Source organism: Leguminivora glycinivorella, chromosome 1 (assembly GCF_023078275.1).
Source record: "Leguminivora glycinivorella isolate SPB_JAAS2020 chromosome 1, LegGlyc_1.1, whole genome shotgun sequence".
Classification (NCBI taxonomy): Eukaryota; Metazoa; Arthropoda; class Insecta; order Lepidoptera; family Tortricidae; genus Leguminivora; species Leguminivora glycinivorella.
The window spans coordinates 28,034,104-28,048,428 of record NC_062971.1 but is presented as its reverse complement, the minus strand read 5'-3'; the positions used below and the strand labels follow the sequence as shown (position 1 = coordinate 28,048,428).

At 36.5% G+C, this 14,325-nt stretch overlaps 1 protein-coding gene across 1 annotated transcript in view; it reads left to right on the top strand.

The window, feature by feature from the left end:
- The window catches only part of LOC125226201 (acyl-CoA Delta-9 desaturase), a 56,571-nt gene that overhangs the window by 11,210 nt on the left and 31,036 nt on the right, over positions 1-14,325 (top strand). Inside the window, exon 2 of the mRNA XM_048130123.1 lies at positions 10,461-10,592. Coding sequence (XP_047986080.1) covers positions 10,471-10,592 — 122 coding nt within the window. The 5' untranslated portion in view covers positions 10,461-10,470. The remainder of the gene's footprint in view (positions 1-10,460; positions 10,593-14,325) is intronic.

Genomic DNA, 14,325 nt, shown 5'->3' with positions numbered 1-14,325 from the left:
TTGAAAACTCATTCGTTTTCGAGCTTATTCTATATTATCTCACGGTTGAGATGCGTAGTGAGGGAAAAGTACAGTTTAATCTATTTGATGCGTGACGAACGAACCAAATTTGTGAAATGAACATCAGGGCCTATAGTAAAGAGTGCAAACGTTGACGCTCGGTAGCATTTAGTAGTTATCTCTCTCTATCGCTCTTCCGTATCGGTGTGACGTGGTGTGACAGAGCCAGGTGCGTATCGTTCGCCAATGAACGTCAACGATTTTATTCATGGCTACACTCCCAGCTGACACGAGCGTTGATTACCAACTCTCAGAGCCTCGGCCAGAGATGAGTAAATTGCCGTACTAAGTAACTTACTTTAAAAAAATTCCAAATTTGTATTTTATTGTATAAGAACAGGTTGTAAAATTGAACGATGTTCAAATACAGATACAACAGAATCCCCATTTTCCCAGCGATAATCTAACCGTACCCGCGTTTAACGGAACGCATATCACGCATAAGCTCCGAAATCATCTGCGCCTGCGGCATAACGACTTGATTGTCCGCTTTTTACAATAAATAAACTGTTAGTAATTTCAATTCAAACTTCATTCGTACCAAACTAATGCCTTTGAACTACTTCCAATAGTCAGGTCAGACTGACAAGCAAACAATATTTAACATTGGTAAAGGGTAAACTATGAAGTCTTAGGGTTTCATAGCAAAAATTGAAAAAAGGGAACCAATGAGTAACTATAAGTAGTTTCGTACTGTCCGTCTGTCTGTCAGAGCCGTAACTTATAAGTTTTGTGTGTAGGCGCTAGTTCATACATTTTTTTTTGTAAATGAAGGCACCTTTACGTATAAAACTAAGAATCGTTAGGTTAAATTAATCGGATGAAACGTAACCGAATGAGGCGAGTTTATCGCCTCATTCGGTGACACGTCTAATTCGGTAAAACAACCAAAATAGTCTTTCGGAATAGTGCTTTAAAGCTTGTATCACCGAATTATGCGTGTCACCGAATAAGGCGAGTTTACCCTAAATAAAAGTGTAAAAAATAATGTAGGTATTTAGGTAACATATTAACAAACATGTTCCGGAGATTAACAAATATTATTTCGGGGATTAACTTTTCATTAACAATAATTAAATTCAAAATTTTCACAACCTAATATGTAACTACTTACATATCTACAATAAATATATATTTTCAGTTTACTGGAAACGAAAACATTCAGTTTAGTGGCGAGGAATATTTGCATTTATTAATGTAAACTGCGTACGTGATTTGTAATGTCTGCAAACAAAACTATGGTTCGTAGAAATTTTCTCTGACCAAAGGTTTGTAGTAAAACGGTGGGTTTTAGCCAAGATTACAGTCGTTTACACTCAGTAGCGTACCTAACGTAGTTTTCTCTCTATCGCTTTTGTATATTGGTGCGACAGATCCAGTTGCGTGTATTCTCCAAAGAGCTCGGAGTTTCGAAGATTGTAGTGTCGGCTAGACGGCCTGAGGCTGTGCCGCGTAGCGTCGCGGAGTGAATGAACCGCAGAGTCGGTGTATCATTTTCGTTGTGCACTTGGCACAGATCGCAGCCGCCGGCTCGTCTTGTAGTGAAAGTGTATAGACATTAACAAAAGTCGAAGTTGAGGTCAAGCGCAAAACAGGTTCCATTTTTGAAGAATTTACTTTCCTGACGGAAGTAAAAGTCGGCAAATGCGGAGATGATAAACGCTTTCATCGACGTAGAAATATAAATATTACGTAAACGTTGCTAAATTTTATGCAAAACTTAAACAAAAATATACACGGTACCCGTTTTGCAGTAAACTTCAAATATTATAATATCTTCTAAATCATTGTTTTTAGAATATGTTAGTTTCCATGCGAAGTTAGCTTATAGCCTCATAGTCTAATGTTGTATTAGGTACGTATATAATTTAAATGCATGGTGATAATACGTAGTTGCAGTCCCTAGTTAATTAATAGAAATGTTTGAATGCTTCTTTAAGTAAAACGTACGTACCGGTCCAACTATGTGTACTTAATACATACTTCATTTTTGCAAATAAACATACTTATCTTTATTTTTAAAAGAAATAAACAAGTCATAGAGCAGCTTAAAGAGCTATTTATTGACAAGACACCCTGTTGTTCATGATTTAAAATAAAATATTAATTTGTCCATTACGAGTGTATTAAACCCATTGCAATCCATTTCAGCAAACACGTCAAAGCTTAAAATAAGTATCAAATACAATACAACACTTGACACACAACGAGGTAGAAACTTTGCAGGGTACGTAGCCGAATGGCACAAACGCTCACGAAATGAAACACTCGTAGATATCTATCTCTATCGCTCTTGCGTATTGGCGCGACAGAGCCAGACTACCTTTCGCGGCGTTTCGTTTTCGTTTCACGTCGCAGAAATGCCATTCGGCTACGGCACAGGTGCCTGCGAACCTTCAGTGACTCTTCATCTTTACTTTTACTTGTTTCACGATCAGTGCCGTTAACACAACACAATAGCTTAGGTACAACTTTTGTGTCCCACTGATTCTGACACTGTTTATTTAGCATATTGAACCCAGGACCTAAGTTCAAATATAATATACCTACCCACATATAATAGAAATACAAAATACTAACGTTTATACTGCAAGTAGGCCACAAGGGTTCTTTTATTTATACGTCAATAGGCCCAATTAGCAATGCACGGTCGAGAAGTTTCCAAAGTTGCAGAACATTCCTCATGAGAATTTTCGGTAACTTCTGAGAATGTTCTCGAGAACGAGAATTTATCAGAATACTTAGTAACTTCGTAGTTTATACCATAATTTCGTCGAACTCAGCAAGTCAAGACGTAGTCCCGTGGTAGTGCGCTGGCTTCGTATGCCGATGTTCTCAGGTTCGATCCTGACAGCGATCTTTTTGTTTTTATTTTGTTTGTTTTTTTTTTTGGTATATACATATATTGGCATGACCAAAAACAGGCATCAAGAAATAATAGTTGTTTACCTAATTTAAAAAAGTCAGGACTAAAACTGTGAAGTCTGAAAGTCGAAATGTTACCTGAAGTATAGTGAGAATTTAAGCAACTTATAGTGAGAATTTAGGTAACTTAGTATCACTTATCAACAAAATAGCTAACTGTAATAGACAATATTATACCTATAATAACATATAGTTTTATATTATATTATGCCCATTTAAACATTATTTCAAGTACATATTCTCTTGTTTAAATAATAAATTGCATGTTGCGGGAATGTTCTGCGAACATTCTCAAGAATGTTTCCGCTTTTTGGGAATGTTCTGCAATTTCTACATTACTAGGCACAATACATACGTTTACATGACAAGAAAAACTTTCAGATATAAATATAACAGTCCATACATGGTCAAACTTTACATTTATAATAGTCCTCAAAGTAAATCAAAATAACATAACAGAAATGTATTGTCTTAATATGTAATAAAATAAAAATTAGGGGTGTAAAAGGTCCCCGATGTCATAATAATATTTGGACGTGTTAATTCTCTCCAAAGTGTCGAATAAAAAATATATTAATCATCACAAGCATCAAAACTGTTAGGCTATAGAATATAATACTGTAACCCACATTTTTACTTTATTAATTATTGTTTGTCACTGCTGGTGCCAAGATTAGAAGTACATTTTGCGGACCACCAACTGTTAGATAGTTCATATACCTGGACAGCTAGCCAACGTCACATTCGCTTACTATATCGTCGTCTTTATAGTTCTCTCTATCTTTCATCCGTATTGGCGGGATAGAAAGAGCTAGCGATTATCGTAAGTAGTTGTAATGTTGGCTAGGTACCCTTTCTAGGTCTTAAAATGAGGAATTTAGATTTAACTGCATCTAGCGCCCATGGCTCACCTATAAGACGATCCGTTAACAAACAGTTAAAGATACTACATTGTCAATTAATCAACTTCATACTGTGCAACTAGGCTAGACCCACAAAAACTTCATTCAAAATGTAGGTCATGATTCGACTATCCGAAGTAACTTCAGGTACTTGCTTGACCAGTTTTTATCTAAGATGGACTAGATGGTACTCGCTACAACCTCAAGTGATATCAGCATGTGAAAGTAAAGTGCTGTCTCTTTTCCCCATATAATAGCTGGAGTAGCCTTTCTAATATACTTCGCAGTTATGACTTCATTACCATTTCAATTCCGCTTAGTGGTTTTATGAGAGATGTAGTAGATAATATGTGTTTGGAACGCCATACCTACTTTACTTACACATAGAGCCACGGTGAAAATTGCAAACTCATAAAAATAAGTGCGTGTCGATCTGTTTTATAATGAAATATCACTTCCCCGATATGTGTGTGGTGAAATTGTTCTTTGGAAGAAAAAATGTACATGCATAATTCTCGTATATAAAATTTACCTACGTCATACAGCGATACCAAACTTAGTATAAATTATTTGGACTTATTACTCAGCCTAACTGATAAGAAGACCAATGCTATTATATCAAAAGACTCTTGTTCAATGCAACGCCATATTTAAAGACAGAATATGGCAATTGTCGAAAAATAATGGGATTTTGGTGATTTGTTTCTGTAAGTAACTGAATTTGTTTGATGTGAGTACAATAATACACAAGGGATGCGTGTTGGAGAAAATCGCGTTAAAATGCGACATTCGCGTATAACGGGGTCTATAAACGAAGAAAACATTGAATAAACAAACATATTCTGCAAAATATAAAGTTTTAGTAATAATGTTATTTGTTTAACAGTACTACCTAATGTATGTAGGTTAAGATATTTTTTTTAGAAAAAATCTTGTTTAACGTTCCTTGCCTTAATGATGTACCTAAACTCAATTTAAATAATGAGATAACTTTGACCATACACCAAATACCTATATAGCAGTGGTTTGCCGTTGAATTTGTCTAAATACCAAATAAGTCACGCCACAGCATCCATGGTGTTTCAAAGTAAACCATACAAACGGGGCTAGCGCGTGAAGCGGGGCAATTTTATGCGAAATTTGGAATACGCGTAATATTGAAATCGCGTAAAGCGAGGTCGCGTATTGCTGTGAGGTGGTTCAAGAAACTCTACGACTCCTCTTCGGTGACCATGGGCGTCGACGCAAATTGCGTGAACATCAGCTCCATCATACCTATATACTTAATTATACACATATGCAGTAAATCTTCCTAGATATGTAGGTTACATTAGATAGGCAATGTAAAGTAGTTTCAATCTTTTAATTATACATTATATTGTAGAACTTACGGAATAATTGTGATTTGTGAACTAAAATGTACATTATTTCAAAGGAAAAACGACTTGTGACAGAAAATGTCATTTGCCTATCCCTAATATTAAAAAGGATAATTATTTGTAAATAACCACATAGAACTAATTATTTTGGCGCAATATATAACATGTATTATTTATGCAATGTTTATATTAGAATAAAAACTATTTGATAGGCTTATTTATTCCATAATGTTTTCCTATAGCTACCAATAAGGTTAAGTTATATGAAAACATGTAAACTGTGGAATAAAACACACCCCAAACTGTAAATATTTAATAAATAGATATAATTGTTTAAAGTTATAGAGTAATACGTCACAACACCCTTATAATTTCCTGACTACAAAGAACAATGTTCATACACATTTCTTTTACATGTATCAAGACAAGGCCGACTAGATGACCAGTTGATCCAGCTGTTCACGGTGTGGCGAGATGGCTGGCGGTCATATGCAACCCCCACTTCGTCGTCATCACCAACGTGCAGCGCACTGCAGCTGCAGCAATCTTCATGAGCCGTTCGGGCTCCACTTCACTTCGCAACCGGCGCGGCGGGAAGATTGGCGGCCATGAGAAGCCCCCACTTCAACGCCACCGCCAACAAGAATCGGCATCTTCAAAATTTATTATGTTTTTTTCATGTGAAATAAACGTTTTGCCTTGTTTTTTTACTTGAAGTTAGGTGAATTTGCTAACAGCTGTCATGTCAATGTCATCTAGTCATGGCCACAGACAATTAGCTGTCAGAAAGTTCAAAATAAAAGGGTTTAGTCGATGGGCACTCTCTTACAGTATACTGCGTTATGCATGATACCGATACCGAGTCATTTCTTCAAACAGATACGTGCCGAATCGAATATTAGACGTACATTCATGTTCCGCCACCCACGGCACATTTAATTATAGATATTTACGTTTATAAGTCAGAGAAGCTTTTTGATTAGGAAAATCCAATGTCACCTAGAGCTTACCGGGCACCTTGAGCTTTCCGGTTGGAAACGACCCGTCTTAGTACAATATCCGGTAATCTCCAGGTCTCCATTCAGTCGATTGTTATTATTTAACAAAAATATCGAAAAAATCTTTAAAATCGAGGTTCCGCTCTCGACTATTTCCTCCTAATAAAATAATCTGTGTCACCGTTTAGTTTTTTTGACTAATTGTCACTAATTTTGAATACCACACCTTTTTTACGCCATAATCAATAAGGCCGTTTTCGGAAAATTTTGATGGGCTAGAGCTAAAAATAAGAATATCAACACACAGATAATAGTATTTTATGCAACAGGCGTTTAAAGAGGTCAAAAAAGATTGGCGTGGGATTTGAGATGAAGCCGAAAATTGTTATTAAGACGCCACGAGTATTTTTTTACTCAGTTAAACACCGTTGCATACAATACTTTTTCTACGACCATGCACTTAGTTTTTAATAGTTTTCTTGAACAACTTTCGTGAAATTCACACTGTTTTCTGTATTTTGACGCGTCGGCCTCCCCTCGGTTCCTACCTCACCCTGTCGCTCGCACTCCCCGCGCCGCCGCCGCCGCCAGCCCCCGGCGCCCCGCGGCCCGCTATATCCCTTAAAGGCTTCCTAACAATGCTTTAAGAGCTATATCGTATGCGTGGGTGTGCGGGGCGCCGGGCGGGGGCGGGCATCTTTTATGTAGGGTTTTAATTTTAACGATCTATGCACGTCCCTGTAAATGACGAATAACAACACGGGAGTAGAAAATAGTACTTTATGCAACAAACGTATAAATTCCCACATAACTCATAAGTGATGTGCAAAGCAGTATGTATCAAATTGTATCAAAAGTACCTTGCGTTGCACTTTGCACCTTGCAGTCGAATCCCTCACTACGCTGATTCTATAATTGAATCCTATGTACGCCCTCGCCGTAAATATCTCATTTTGCTCACTTGTCTATTATTGTCGTGATCCAATCACGGGGCATTGTACAAAATGATGTTTTAAGCCGTCCACGAAACACAAAAATCTGTTATCCTTGCTATCGCTCGGATCCCTCCATACATGTTGCCTATCATGCAAAGTGGTACGAATAATAGTATTCTTTGCAAACGGCGTTTAAAGAGATCAAAAAAGGCGAGTGGCGAAAGCGAAGCCGAAAATGTGTTAACGGCTAGTCTATAAACGTATGCGTGGTTGGGGAGCCGGCCGGGGGCTGGCATATTTTATGTAGCGTTTTAAAGATCTATGCACGACACTGTAAATGACGAATAACAGCACGGGAGCAGGAAAAATACATAATACAATAATAGCATTTTATAACGTTTTGACACTTTTTCAACTGTTTGCAATAGGCAACTGAAATTTGTGCAATGTATATTTTCGTTTTTCGCGAGAAGTTGATTGGTTCTATTTCTATACAGTACCGACTAGGGCTTTCAAATACCGTAACACTTTTTCATTGCCTTTAAAACGTTCTGGCAAACCGTATGCCGAGTTAACACGTTGCACATTGTACGTCTCTGCATCAATACTAGAAGTACTTACAGAAACGATCGAGCAAAATGAATCGATTAAATAACTTACATTATTAAGTGTATTGATTCTACGTTTAATTGGCCTGTTTACATCGTTTGTTGAAACTCTTAACACATATTTCAACTGCAGATCAATGCATTTACCCAAACTAAACTTCGTCTTTGTATTACAAAAGCATTTAATTTATTTAACAAACCTATTCACATGTCCGTTTTTCACCTCCAACAGACTAGGTAATTAATATAAAGCGGCCGCAGCGGCGGGCAGAAAGTGCCAAAATTTTAAAACATAACAAATACAAGAGCCTTGGTAAAGACTATAATTTTATACCTTGGCATTGAAAGTAGGTACATAGGTCCATGGGGATGAGGTCCTACCGCGCACAAGTTTTTTCGCAAAACTCGCGAAGTGTCTGGTTGTTGTAGTTGTGCGTAGCCGAATGCACAAACGCTCACGATAATATCTCTTTCGTACCTATCTATCTCTATTGCTATTGCGTATTGGCGAGACAGAGCCAGACTACATTTCTGCGGCGTTTCGGTGGCGTTTCGCGTCGCAGAAATGCCATTTGGCTACGGCGGCTGGCCTGGCCCCCTGGTTCCCTTCCTTATAATTATGTTGTTCAACTTTGTACTGTAACATAAAGGCAATGGTTACTTATGGTGGATTGGTGGCCCAAAATCGACGGTTTCCTTCTAATTCTGGCTTGTTTCCCACAAAATATTTTTCATCACATTTGCTGTTTATATGTATCATTGCGTCTACGTGTACTGAAGCATAATATACTAGTTTATTCCCAAGGGAATAATGGATTTAGTTTTAAAAAATAATACAATCCGTACAATACTTCAGGCAAAGGATGTTTTAATCAGCCAAGGATTTTTGTTGCACAACCAAAATGTAACTATTAAGCTATAAAAGATATTATACGGTATGAAAAATGCATTTTGTTTATGTTTTAGAATTATTTCAGCGTGTTTTGCATTTATTTCCTAAATTTAACTCAGATAAATCGTTATAATTTACAATCTGACAATATTTTCTCGACTCACGCTTGACCGTGTGCCAGCGCGAGGCGCCCACCGTTGCCTAGCAACGAAGAGTACAACAAATCAAAATTAATTAATGAATGATAAATAAGTGAAAATTTAGTTCAATTATATGATTTATATGCTTTTTTGAACATTGCATCTAAATTAATATGCAGGATTTTCGAGTTTGTTTTCGTTCAAAAAGTGTTTGTTATCAAACACAATGGAATTTAATATGAATAATCTGATATAGATGAAGATACGCTACTGATCTTTGCGCCGTCGTTGCTTTGAAGGTTTTGCCTTATGACTTTTTTTTGGATTTTTCTCTCAAATGTGATGAAAAACATTTTGTGTAACTCAGGAGGTAAGGATATTAAATACTCGTGTCTATATTCACTCCAGCCTGCGGCTGTCGTGAATATTCAGGACACTCGTATTTAATGACCCCCTTACCTCCCTTGTTGCACAATGTACTAATGTTTGAACTCGTAATAAAAAGATTCGTCGTGGGTGTGTTGTGCCTACGTCGAATACCTCGGTAAAGTTTTCCGGCAAATTTTCCTTATTAAATTTCTACTCCGTAATAAACATTACTTTCTTTTAGTTTCACTAAAATACTTATTGTGTATGAAACTTTGGTAAAATTATATTTTCTACCAAAGTTAGATTCTGTTAATTACGTAAGTTCGAATAGCAAAATATTGTCTTTAATGATAATTATTCAAGAAAATAAAATACACAAGCGCGTTCTTCTTTGTTTTGTTTTGCTTATTGTTTTACTTTTATTTGTCATGTAATAAAACTATGTATGTAAACAGCGGTTTATATGTCGCATGATAAATTTATTATACATTCCAATGTTTTGAACCCTTTGCCGAGTTTGTGGTCAACGAGTTTACAAGCTTTAATTGATTTTTGAATTTTTGTTGTTTTGTTTTGGGTCAAATCTTGGAACTTAAATTTGACATATTGTCTGATGACCGATCGCGATGAAATTTAAAATACCTACATGCTTATTATAAATATTATGCTGATATAGATCGAATCTGACGACTGATACAGGATATGATGTATGACTGTGTTTGAAGTGTTTAGTATTAATATAATAACTAAAGTGTATTCTTTTTAGTCAGTTCATTACTGAGTAGGTATCGTGCGTTCATTGTTTAGCAGCTCCTATAATTTATCTCTATCGGTCTCGATCTCCCGTAGCCGTCACCGCTTGCTGAAGTTTGCATGAAGTGGGCTTTTTGACTTGGCTGGACTATTAGTTCGCTCCAAGCCCCGGCCCGCGAGCTAAATTTGGTCCGCCTGGTGTACCGAGCGCGCCCGAGGTGCCTACGATTTTGTTCAGCGTGCGTATTAGCCAAATGCACAAACGGTCACGATAATATCTCTTTCGTAGCTATCTATTTCTATTAGCTCTTACGTATTGGCGCGACAGAGCTAGACTGCATTTTTGTCGGCGTCTGGCGTCGTCGGCTAGCAGGCATGTACGGTTCGACTAACGTCAGGAAATCGGTTCTTAGCTAAAAAAAAGTTATTCAGGGTGGCTCCTAGGTATTTCAACCGTAGACAAAACGAAAAATAACCTTAAGTTTTTTTTTTGTTTCAGAATCTCCACAATGACGACCGGGACATCGCTCGCGCTGGCAGGCAGCTACTTCGTAGCCAAGAACAAATATGTGGACGACGAGAACATGAACGCCGTCCTGTCAGGAAGGATTGGCAAGCGGAGAGATTACGAGTAAGTCGCTTCAACTTGTATAAACATAATCCTCCTTTGTTATTCCAGCATTTGCCATGGCTGATGTCCACGAGGGGTCCGCTTTGACAACTAATCTCATGATTTGACAAATGCATTCATTTTTACGAAAGCTACTGCCGTCGGAATTTCCAACCCAAAAGGTAACTAGGCCTTAATGGGATTATATCCTCATTATGTTTTCCTTCGCCGGAAAGCGAAATATCAAAAGACATTTCGCCATAAACATAACTCAATAAACACATTGGTCCGCGCTGACGTTTGAATTATTTCACGTTAGGTGCACTTTCAAATTGATCTACATATAAATGCTATAACAGTCATAACGTAATTATTTTGGGTTTATTATAATAACGTTGACAGTAAAATAAGGCTCTATTTATCAACATAGTGATGTAACTACATAGGTAATAGATATTACTATGTTTTTAAAGTAGGTATACGAAATTGCTTCCAGCTATTAAACAGTCACCCGTCATATAATACATATGTATTTGTATATAATATGTATCTCTTTAAAGGTCGCAAAAATGTGTGACACCTACGCTGCTATGGTTCTACAAAATAAGACCGTATCAGATATTTTTGCGGTCATCAGTGTCATCATCATCACTGTGGCAGGGCACGCATAGCCAAATGCACAAACGCTTACTATAATATCGTTAACCGGCACGATAGAGCCAGACTGTGTTTCGATTGGCGTCTAGCCTCAACGATTGTCATTTTGGCTAGGCCGGCAGGTAACTGTAATACGTACCTATATAAGGATTATTCTAAGTATTTTAACCCCAATAGATCGAACTCGCAGAAATAGACACCTCTCAAACGAAGTTGCGTAGGTACGCTAAGTTTACAGTCCAACAGTCAATATTATTATTTGCTTATTCATGTTTAGAAATGCATCAGTAGGAATATCCTATTACTAAACAACCATCGTTATCATAATTGCTTTTAAATCGAAATCTTTTAAACAAATAAGCCATTCATTAAAATAATGCGATTTTTGTGGAGGAAATTATTAACTAATGCGAACCGTGGTGATTAGTATTATTCAATGTCTTAAACGGGGTTTTAGATTAATGAAGATACATTTAGCTATGTGTGCTTAAAATGGTATTATACAGAGTGGGGCCTGTAACAAAGGCGAATAATTGAACTCTAGGCTATTCTCCTTATACTGATCAACATTTGTTCGGCGACTTATAAAAATAACTTGTATTTTGATTTTTATCACCCTTGAAAGTTTTTTCTAAGAGGTAATGTATTGCGAATTCTGTTAAGTCTAAAGTGTGACAGACAACGTCAATGACAACAATAATGGCGTACATTGAAGCTAATATTTATTTTGTATGAAAAATTAAAAATTTAAAGACTTCATAATTTTTAAAAGTCACTGAACAAATGTTGATCAGTATAAGGAGAAATAGCCTACAGTTCAATTCTTCGCCTTTGTTACAGGCCCCACTCTGTATACACAGAGTAACATGAGGAAACCGAGTAATTTTAACAGCATAATTAATATCATGTGAAATTTTCAGAATTTTAATAATTAATGAATCTACGAGCTACGGTTGTACTCACTCACCTTATTATATCGCTAAACTCCGTGGTTTGCCGCCGCGTGAACTCCTAAGATATGCCTGAAGATGGACCTTCAAATTAGCCCGATATAATAACATGAGTACAACCGTAGATTCATTAGTTATTTGGATATCTTATCCGCATCTCTAATTCTTAGTATTAATAGTTACATGTGTAATATATGCGATATGCAACCTATTATCTAAGTGCATAGTTTATTATTTAATGTATGTAGGTATTATTTATTTAATCGTGTTATAGGGAACACTCGGTAGATAAGTATTCGTATTATGTTATGTAGTGTACTGAATAACTTTGTCTACGAGGCAAATCCTGAAATCACAAAAAATGCTACTGATATATGTAGCGTAATAACGTTGACGAGTAACACCCCGAAATGTATGAGTAGGCAGATTATTATTTCTCGATTTTCGGTATTTCCAAATAAAAGTGGTAAAGTATTAGACATATTGATCGGGATATAAGCCGTGATTACCTTTTTGATTTTTGTCGAGCTCACGATCATGGTCAATATAAGTCTAATGAAAATAACCGTGAATCATTCAAAACTCTTATTGTACAGATAGATTCATCAAATCATGACGAATACTTCACTTTGATAATAATCAGTGGTCAAATATGATTTATTGCTATCTTACTAGGATAATTATATAACTAAACTAGTACCTACCGTATTATAATTATATTCCTAGTAAGATGGTGATGAATCGCTTTTGTTTAGCTATGTTACGGCATATAATTATATCCCTAGGGTTATAACTATACCTCTGCCGCACCGTCGCACTCCTACCTACAATCATTTCACTAGACTGAATCCAGTCATATAACTATATGACTAAACTAGTAACGTATTATAGTTATACAAATACTGGCATGTGTGCATACACATATACATTTATAGGTAGATTCTGATTATTGCCGATATCATCTAGGATTTTTTTTTATGTATGCTTATGAATCTTATGATTGACTTACCTAGCTGTTCTTGAATATGTTTAACCATACTTTATTAAAGCTCACTTCGTATAATAGAAACACTAGAAGACCAATACAAGTAGATATAACGCTTTAGTGCTTACAATTACAATGAATCAACCACAGAATACACATGTGTTAGCATTAGCAGTATTAGCACACAGATGTTTAAGTAAATCATTCAAAACGAAGCCGTAGGAACACTATTGTTATAAGTCGTAAGTTTATTGACAAACTTTTGTTTCTGCACTTGCAAGCTTTTAGTACTTTTACGTCGGATGTAGTAAAACGTTTGACAGGCAAATGGTAATCAGCGCGCGGAGTTCTCAATTTAAAATCACAATGTAAGTTGGTGCAACTTATGTAACTCCATCTCAGCCAAATCATCACTCGTTTTATTGGGTACAGTCAATGTAGTCAATAAGGACACGAGTAAAGTGCAAACATATGCACATAATATACATAACATACATATTATTTAATGGAACAATGTGAACAAATCCATACCAAATAAAGACGTTAGAAAACTGACATTTGAATTTAGTATAATAAATACTTTACGATGTAAAAAACAATTTTTCCGTCCTCCGGCCGGAAATCGTTAAATTTCAGGCCGCTGCGCTAAATGAAGTTTCCGCTTCCCGGCTCAGTCGAACAGGAAAATAGGTACAAGTATGGCACACATCTTGGTCAGTAAATAGGAAAGCCTCAGATCACATGTTTGTTCACCTCGGCTCAGACTCGACCAACAATTACATGTATTCAGAGCCACTTCTTACTTTACTGGCCTAGATATGTAATCGACTTCATAATTTCAAGCTAAGGTTATATAAACTACTAGCTTTTTCCCGCGGGTTTGCACGCGTAGGTACTAATCTAATCTTGTTTTCCCATACAAACTTTAGTCCCCCATTGGTTAGGAGGTCAATTTTGAAAAATCCTTTCTTAGTGCTCCTCTACACCTTATAAGAAACCTATGTGCCAAATTTGGAATCTCTAGGACCAGCGGTTTCGGTTGTGTGTTGATATGTCAGTCAGTCAGTCAGTTTCTTCTTTTATTATTAACTCTCACGGAAATTCGCTCCAGGGACAGTAGCTGCCAAAAAGCCTGTGGATATTGGATAAGATTTATTTTTCA